This window comes from Vipera ursinii, assembly GCF_947247035.1.
Source record: "Vipera ursinii genome assembly, chromosome: 3".
Lineage (NCBI taxonomy): Eukaryota > Metazoa > Chordata > Lepidosauria > Squamata > Viperidae > Vipera > Vipera ursinii.
This window is the reverse complement of record NC_139516.1, coordinates 87,745,568-87,755,291: the sequence shown is the minus strand read 5'-3', so window position 1 is coordinate 87,755,291 and position 9,724 is coordinate 87,745,568. Positions and strand designations below refer to the sequence as shown.

The 9,724-nt window shown below is 38.8% G+C and overlaps 1 protein-coding gene across 1 annotated transcript; it reads left to right on the top strand.

The window, feature by feature from the left end:
* The first annotated feature begins 745 nt into the window (after nucleotides 1-745).
* VCAM1 (vascular cell adhesion molecule 1) lies at nucleotides 746-8,912 on the top strand. Its single transcript, XM_083357676.1, has 6 exons — nucleotides 746-887; nucleotides 2,626-2,910; nucleotides 4,698-5,009; nucleotides 5,373-5,645; nucleotides 6,505-6,912; nucleotides 8,210-8,912. The coding sequence occupies exons 1-6, from the start codon at nucleotides 836-838 to the stop codon at nucleotides 8,368-8,370; spliced, it is 1,491 nt and encodes a 496-aa protein (XP_083213802.1). The 5' UTR covers nucleotides 746-835; the 3' UTR covers nucleotides 8,371-8,912.
* Nucleotides 8,913-9,724: the final 812 nt, after the last annotated feature.

The window sequence follows — 9,724 nt, the reverse complement described above, 5'->3', positions numbered from 1 at the left end:
CACTAATTGCAGGCAGCTGGTGTTACTTAAGGAGGCATTAGCCCACTGCTCCACCAATTTGTATTGTATTGCTAACTCTAATCTAAATGCTAACTCTGATCTAAATGCTTACTGCAAAAGCCCTGTAAAGCTGACCAATACTGTTTATGCCCAGTCGGCAAATGATACTTCAGCTACAGCTGAGAGAGGATCTCAACTGAAGTACCGCTTGAATTGTAGATCCGTGTTTCAGACACTTTTTCAGTTCTTAGACCCCATAAACTGATTCTTCCCCATTAGTTCCTTTGGCAGAAAGCGGGAGGGGGGGGGTTCCTAATATCTCATTTTTATGCGAATTAAAGAGTGGATCGTGTTTTTTTTTCTTTCCTGCTTCACCTTCTCCTTCGAACACACACCCAAATGCGCACCCAGAGATAGGAGAGTCTCCCGAACAAGCGCTGTATAGTTTCTTAGGGGGACACATGCCGTCCAAAATCCCTGCAGGAAACTGGGGGGGGGGAGCCCCGGAGAGGTAATTCCAACGTGGGCTAGGCTTCCTGGGGTGGGAGATCCGCTTTTGGTTTTTTTCTTCCTCGTTTTCGGGAATTTCCATCCTGGAATTTCCAAGGTCCGCTCTTTCTGCCACAGTCCCCACTCCCCGACTCTCCGTCCACCTCCAGCCCTCCCCCGCCCCTTCTCTTTATAAAAAGAAAGAGATGGTGGTGAGGCGTGCACCGATTTCTCCTCCGCGGTACAGTGGGTCCTTGTTGGGGTTCCCGGGCAAGGCAATTTCGGGAGTGTCCTGTTTGAATCGGCTGGAAGTTTGGCATCCACCGGACACAAGTCCTCGCGGCCCATGGCACCGGTGACTTCAGCGCTGCTTTCCCTGCTCCTGACATTCACCACGGGTGAGTTGGCTGGTGCTCTGGGGTGAAAAACGTGTCTTGTTTTGCATCGTTAAGCGCGTGAAATAAAAATAAACAGCTCAGAGTATGTATGTATGTATGTATGTACGTATGTATGTATTTATTTATTTATTTATTTATTTATTTATTTATTTATTTATTTATTTATTTATTTATTTATTTATTTATTTAATTTTATTTTAATTCCATTTATATCCCGCCCTTCTCCAAAGACTCAGGGCGGCTTACAAGCTTAGCAGTAGCCTTCATTCTATGTATATGCCTGCTTATTAGGGCTTTCACACACACACACACCCCAAGCGGCATTATTACAAAGTCAGCTTAATTGCCCCCAACAATCTGGGTCCTCATTTTACCTACAAGACATTTTAAAAAAGAAAAAGGAGTTACAGAGGGTGGGTGATTTTATAAACGTCCTTAGACATCTTTCAAATCTGCACGTGTAAAGGTATGTGTATATTTTAATGAGGATGCCATTTTAGCAGACTTACTGCAAGCATAATCCCACTGGGGGCTACTGGATTTACTAACAAGTAAACAAGCTTGTGCTGTTGGCAGGCACACATCCACCTGGATTCAGAAATAATACTGCCGTCTTATGAATGGTAACTTCTGTACAGCAACCAGTGAATTCAGAAGACGTCTTCCTAAGAGTGCATTGGCGGGATTGTAATTTGAAAGCCTTAATTTGTAGGTGATGTTGTCTTCTGATACATTAAGTGGAAGCTTAATTATATATTATTATATATTTAATTCTATCTAATGACATCCTTAAGCAAGTGCCTTTTAAACTAAACTCTGGCTCTTTAGGACTCTTAATTTGAGAAATATTTAGATTGTTAGTTCAGTGGTAGGTAGTTCAAACTAATTGTGCAGAGACCTTGTGCAGAGACCTGCAAGGCAGGCCTATTTCCATATACAATATGCACGTATTGGGATTCCATCTTCATCTACTTAATTTAACACTAGTATATCTGAAACTCATCAGAATCAATGGCAAGATAGCATAATTGTCTGAACCTTGTTAGAAATGCTTCCCCTGAATTCAATAGGCCTTCCAGATCGGTGGTTATAAGATTGCAGTCTTAGACGTGTCATTAATTTTTCGGCCTAGGCCCAGAATGTGAGATTAATATCACCATGACTACACATCCGGATAACAATCCCTAGTCGTTTTTGTTTTTTTCCTGTATGCTGCATCAGAGTCTGGATTACTTCAGTTATTCCACATTCAAATCTATGATATTTGTTGCTTTAATGCTGGTTTGTAAGTGTAAATTCAAACACTCACTTTAAACCATGACTCTAATCGTAACAGTGTTATGGAAATAGAAATCTTGTCTCTATTGTAAAATATTGTTGATAAAAGTATAAATGTTACAGTGGAACAAAAAGTTATTTTTTCTTTCATTCCATTTAGGTGCTACTCAGCTCCAAAACCAACTCTGGGGGCTGAGTTTATATTAAGCAATTTCTTCTAGCTATATTTTTGTTTGTATGGATCTTCACCATTCCCATGTCAATCAATGTTTTCCCCTTGACGCCTGCTTATATACATTTCCACTCTGCTTTTGACTCTTTGGTTTCTAGAAGCAAGTTATTGAAAATTGAGTTTGGTCCATTTGGATAACTGCTTGGTAATAAACAGCAGGAAGATAAATATTAATCTGTTACACTGCAGCCATATATCCTGAATGTTCTTCCTTCTCTCTTGTTTCAGCTAAAGCATTTGGAATAGAGGACATTGTGCCAGGTCATAAGGTTGTTGCACAAATTGGACACAAGCTTGCCCTACGTTGTCACACAACTGGTTGTGAATCCCCACACTTCTCCTGGAGAACTCAGTTAGACAATCCATTAGGTGGGAAATCACACAGTCAAGGAAACAGTTCAGTTTTAACTATACAGTCTGTTGGATTTCAACATGAACTCCAATATGTCTGCACTGCTGGTTGCAAGCCGGGAGAACCATCCAAAGAAAAAGCAGTCATGGTTGACATTTACTGTAAGTAACTAAACTGTAGTAAGATATAGTGTATCTAATTCTCATAGCATACCTGAAGTTTCCACCTATATGGAATTTAAGTAACTAACTGATCTGCAGGTAGGAATGGTTGTCACAGATATTTTAATATTTTACTCAAAGGCTACCTGTGTTAGAGGTGACTTAGACGCTGACTGGAGAAAGCATCTGTTTTGTGGAAATGAAAGCTTATAACATTTTATGTTGTATAAAGTTATAACACTTTATGTAGGCCAGGGGTCTTCAAACCTGGCCCTTTTATGACTTGTGGACTTCCAGAATTCCTCAGCCAGTGTGCCTGGCTGAGGAATTCTGAGAGTTGAAGTCCACAAGTCATAAAATGGCAAAGTTTGAAGACCTCTGTTGTAGGCATTTGAAAAGAGTAGTATATATATTCCATTTCCACCAAACAGATCTAACACTTTCTCCTAAGTCAATTCTTTATATCTATATCTATATCTGTATCATAAAATATATATAGTAAAAGAAAAGCCAGATTGGTCTAATGGTAAAGGCACCAGGCTAGAAAGTAAGAGGCCATGAGTTCTAATCCTGTCTTAGGGATGAAACCAGCTGGATGACTTTGGGCTAGTCCCTCTCCCTCCCTCCCTCCCTCCCTCCCTCCCTCTCTCTCTCTCTCTGTCACCTCACAAGGTTGTTGTGGAGAAAATAGGAGGAGGAAGGTGTGTTGGATATGTTGGCTACCTTGAGTTATTTGTAAAAATAATAAAGGTGGGATAGAAATAAATAATAAAATATTTAACAGAACTGAAGTGCACTGTCAGTCTGAATCCATAAAGACGTGATACAACCAAGGCTAGCCATAAGCATAATTTCAACCATTCAACAATGCTGGTGAATCCAACACAAAAAACTAGTTTTTCAAGAACTTATGAAAGTCAAGGAAAGTCAAGGCAGTGGACATCCATATCTTGGTATGTGTGTGTATGCATGTGTCTGTGCCCACACGGCTCCAGAGGGCATGTACTAAGACAGATCTCCTGTATTCCATCAGATGACACTGCTTAATAGAAAGAACCTTCAGCAACAATTGGAGAGTTTGGGAATATTTGTGCCCATTGTGCTGTAACTGAAATTCTGAAGCTGTCTTTTAGGTCGTTACTTCCTAATAATCCTGGACGCCAGGTCCATTGACAATTTAAAAAATGTTGTTGTGGAGGGTACACACAAAAAAGGAAGACAGGTTAATTAGAGTCTGTATGACAAAGTCTTGGGTGCATGCCTTTCCATAAACATCTATCAAATCTGAATGCTCTTAAACTGGAAAGAAATACAGTGCATTTACTCTTAACTTAAGTCAACCTTGAGCGGGTCAGAATCGAACTGCTGGCAGTCAGCAGAATTAGCCTAGAATGCTACATTCTAACAGATTAGAAGATAGAGAAAGTAAAATAGCTCATTTTGCTTTTGCATTAAATTAAAATTGTTTACTGAAATGAGGTAGTAGCATAATGGAACTGGACACAGGGTCATTCTTTTCTCCTCCTTGGTTATGGGACTTCTGGGTATGTTCATGTGTTGAGATGCTGTGTAGAATGCTGGTTCATTCAGAGTTTACATATCAAGCAACAAGACCTCCATGCAAAATCTTGTGCCATGATATTTGTTCAGATGCCATCAGCTGGAAAGCAGTTTGCATTCAAAACATGACTGAGTAGTTGTAAACAGAGAATTGACAGACAAATTCCAGCTTGATTTTAGCTGCTAACAACCTTCCTCTGATATGGTTTCTTCGTTTCTTGTTTTAGCATTCCCCAGCGATCCGGTTATTGAGCTCACAAGCCCTCTCATTCTTGGGCAACCAGCTTCTGTCACCTGTAGTGTCCCCGAGGTCTATCCTTCTGAGCAGTTGAAGATCACTTTGCTAAAAGGAAAAATACCTGCTGAAAAAGAGTTTTTTCAAGACCCTCATACAAATTCATTGCAGACCAAGAACCTGAAGATTGATTTCATTCCTACCGAGGAAGATTTTGGGAAAGAGATCATATGCAAAGCTGAGCTGCCGATAGAGGAAATGGCTTTGAAGCCCAGACTGTCTACACGTGTGATGGAGATAAATTGTAAGTATGTTGATGGACTAAAGATTCCAACACAGGTTATATTCATGTTAAGGTTGCCTCCGCTTGCAATAGGCTGAACTGGATTTAGGAAGACATAGGAAGGAATCTTAAGACAATTGGGGCAAGACAAGTCAAATGAGCAGTTCTGGTTTATGCTTTCATTTTGTATCTGCTTAAAGTGCTTTCCCCCATCTGATTAATATTTGTACTTTAAATGTTTTTAATAAAGGGGAAAAATCCATTAGTTAATAAACAGCTGTGAATTTGTTGATGTTCTCAAACCTTTCCCCATTTGGGGCACTTATTATGACCTGCAATTTCCATTTTACTAATTTAACTTATCTATCCTTTGCTTTCCTTAAGATGGCCCACGGAATACACAAATTGTGGCACTGCAAGGCAACACCATACTAGAAGGAGAAGCACTGACACTTACCTGCCTGACTGAAAGTCATCCTAAGGCTAGCTTTGCCTGGAAGAAGCAGCTTCCTGATGGAATTGCCCAGAATATTACAGAAAAGTACAACCTCTTTATCCCAAATCCTCAGGCCTCTGACTCTGGAACCTATATTTGTGAAGTCACCAATGAAGTTACAAGTGTAGTGGAGAGAAAATCACTATATGTTTCTGTACAAGGTATAAAACTCCTGGGAATATAATAGGCCACGTTCTGAATGCACTTGCAGATTGTGTCCTCACTACTACTGGCCTTGGAAAGCATTGGTTTCACCTTTCCATCTGCAACAATCTTGTATCAGCAGTCCTATTATAGCCAGTCTCATTTTAATTATGAAGGGTCAGATCACAGCAATTTATTTATTATTGCAAGAGACAGAAATTCATTGGTCAGCCTATTCTTATTCAAAATACTTATTATAGATAAAAATCATTTGCAAATCAGAGTTTGGAAACCTTAGATTTAATGCACTAATAAATTTTACAATATTTGTTGTGGGTCATTTTGAGAGCCTTTAATAATATACTACACAATAGGAGAGCGTGTGATCATTAAATCCATTTTTAAATGTTCTAGTCACACTTAGAAAGCTTTCCTGTTTAGAATCTGATTGTGAAGGGTGAAGATTGAGGCAGAGATGAGAAGACTATCTTCCCTCACTCAAGTGATTTCAGGGTTAATGGTCAATATTCTTTAGCTAAAGTCTGAATGTCAAATATTTTACATTCAAATAAACCAAAAAAAATATATAAAGTTTTTAAAATCTCAGATATTTGAGCATTCAGATTGAAAATATTCAACATTAACACTGCAGGATCCAGTCTGGGCTGATCACTGGGACCAAGGGTTTTGTCTTCTGAGCTTTCGGACTAGTGCTGGAGACCACCCTCAGGGAATTTCTCATGTTAACGTTGACTTCTCATGCCAACATTAACACTCATACATACTACATCATGTATTCTGATTTTATGTTTGTCAAGAGTAGACTACCTTCTTTAAATAATTAACAGAAGTACATATTTTCATTTCTTTGTTTAGCTTCAGTCTTTTCAACAGCCGCCTCAACTGAAACAACAACCTTAACCACCCCATCTGAAACAACAACCTTAACCACCCCATTTGAAACAACAACGTTAACCACCCCAACTGAAACAACAACATTAACCACGTCATCTGAAACAACAATGTTAACCACCCCATCTGAAACAACATCCTTTACATCAGATGCGGCATCAGAAACTACAACTCATGCAACACTGAAAACATTTATGTCTACTACATCAGAAATAGCAGCACCGGAGTTGATTACAACGTCTACATCACACATAGCACCAAAAATAATTACCTCGGCGACGTTGCTTGCAACACTGAAAAATAATACAGTTGTGTACCCGGTGGATGTTTCTGATGATGACAGAAATAATACAGAAGAGATCATAATAATTGGTATGTATTTTTCAGCCTTTGAACCATATAACCATATTATACTAATACTGCAACCAGATTGCCTTGCCTTAACCCTCCATGCTTATTGGGTAGCAGTCCCCAAAATCAGTTCTTCCTTTCCGTTGCTAGGATTCTTGCAGTATTAAAAGACATTGCTTAGACAGCAAACTAGCTGTTCTGTACTGTTCTGTTCGTCCTTGACTTACAACCACAACTCAGCCCAAAATTTCCATTGCTAAGCAAGGCAGTTAAGTGAAATTTTACCCCATTTTATGAACTTTCTTTGCCACAATTGTTAAAAGAATCATTGCAATTGTTCAGTTAGTAACACAGTTGTGAAGTGAATCTGGCTTTCCCCTTGACTTTGCTTGTCAGAAGGTCACAAAAAGTGGTCCCATGACCCCGGGACCCTGCAACCATCATAAATGCATGCCTGTTGCCAAGTGTCCAAATTTTGATCACGTGACCATGGGGATGCTGCACAGGTCATAAGTGTAAAAATGGTCATAGGTTATAACTTAGAATGGTCACTAAAAGAATGGTTGTAAGTCAGTTACTACCTTTATAAAGAGATTATATAGTAGAGGAAAATAACAATGAAGCAAAGTGATAAATAATGCAGTGTTTTCAGTGGATCCAATACTTAAGCCTTTTCATTATTTTATTACATTCCCTTTAGCCCATATTTCACTCCTAGCTAAAGTTGGTTAACTTTTCACATTAAGCTGTATGGTAGCTTTCCGCAAACTGATAGTTATTTGAACTTTAATTCAAGAATTCTCCAGAGAGCATGGCTACTGTAGTGAATTCTGGGTATTGAAATCCATGCATTTTACAAGATTGAGGAAGGGTGTCTTAGGGGTGTGTTGGGAATAATGTTATTTCTCTCCCACCCCTTGGTAGTCCCTGAGTTATGACGGTTTACTTAGCAACAGTTCAAAGTTATGACACCAGCCCCCCAAAGTACTTACGAGACCATGCCCCCAAAGGCTCCCCATTAACAAATCCTTGGGTTACGAATGTGACAGGTTCTATTACATTCCTAACTCAAGGATTACCTGTACTTCTCTATCAGGACCTTCTGTCCATGAATGTGACATTTAGCTATATAAATATTGACATAAAGGGGACTGAAATTTGTACAGTTTGTGAACAAAGTGTCAGCCCCAGAAGAGAAGGAAGAGGAGGTAATGTTAAATCCAGAAATAGATTAACATTTGCTAGTGAAACTTTTAGATAGCATTGCTAATGGCCATTGTTGTTATACTCAGTTTTTGTTTGTTTGTTTCATTTTCAGCCAGAGTTGAAGAGCTGGATTATGCGACACCTGTCATCATCGTAGTTTCTTGTTTAGCAACAGTAGCAGGTCCTACAGCTGCCATATTTATTTACATTTTTAGAAAGATGAAGATAAATGGCTCCTACAGTCTTGCAGACTCACTTAAACCAAACATATAAGTCCATTAACTAGAGGTAACTGGACAGTTTTGCAAGTTTACCAACTAGATGATGCTGGACTTTGCTCAGAATCTTTGGTGATCTTTCTCATCACAACTCAATGTGGGAGGAATTGCGCTGATGTGCTTTGGAAAGGATGCAACCAAATTATGCCTTTTCAGTCTCTTGAGCGCAGCCTCTGTCTCCACTCCGTGTCTCCACTCAGCCACAAAGTGCTTGTGATCTTGGGCTAATCTATAGATATGTTTCTAAACTATGCTTTTATTCAACAATAGTAAGTTTCATGTGCAATACAAGCCAGATGAAACCTGCCTTAGTTTTGGTAATGCTGGACTAAGTTTCAGATTTACCTACATAACCAACAAAGTAGTTACTTATGAGCAGTGCTTTTTTTGTAAAAAAAAAAAAAAAAAGGAACTCACACACGTCATACAACCCACCTTTCCTACCCTGCATAGAGGCAGGTTATACAATATGATCAGTTTATCAATAGAATAGAAGTAGTATTGCAGCATAGCACTGATTATGTTACCTAGTTGGGTAATGAAATGTCTGGAACAAAACAAGCTCACAGAGCACCAAGGACCCCATATGAGCAGCTTAACTCTTAACTGTTTGCTAGCAACAGGAAAGGTGTTTCTTGTTTTGCAAAATCCCTATAAAGCTCCATTTGCTAATTTTTTATGTCATCCCTGGATCAGTTTACTAGGTCTGTGATCTCTTACCACAATTTTACTTCAACAGTTAAATCTCTTTGCTTCCTTGCAAAGTGGCCCAGTGCTTGGATATTTAATTTTGTTTTCTTTATTGCTCTAGTATTTTGGTGGTGGGGACTTTGTGGCTGCAGGCACTTCTCAACGAAGCAGTGATTTGACCCTTTGTTCTAGATTAGAAGATGGGTCATTTCCCAACTGTTTTTGAAGGGTTGGACAGTAGAAATATATGTAAATATGTTGTAAGATATACTATATATTCCTTGTAAATAATGTATCATATTCTGAAGACACGTAGTATGCAGAGATGGGATACAACTGGGTAAATCTACAATAGATGTATGTATTTTGTATATAGCATTCTTAACCTGTAAGTAGCAAATGCAAAATTATTCACTGCTACTTGTGAATAATTACATGATATTCTGAAGGTTTTATTTTCAGAATGGGCTTAATCCTGGCAGAGCTAAGCATTTTAAACACCTACTGATCTCAACAAGAGGGAGCTTTAAAAATGCATTTCATTCTTCTGTTGAAATTAGTTAAATTTAAAAAGTGCTTAAATTGAGAGTTTGTTTCTGTATAAATAGATGCTCAGACCCCCCCATGTTTGCAATGCTACAAATAGTGGGGAGGATAAA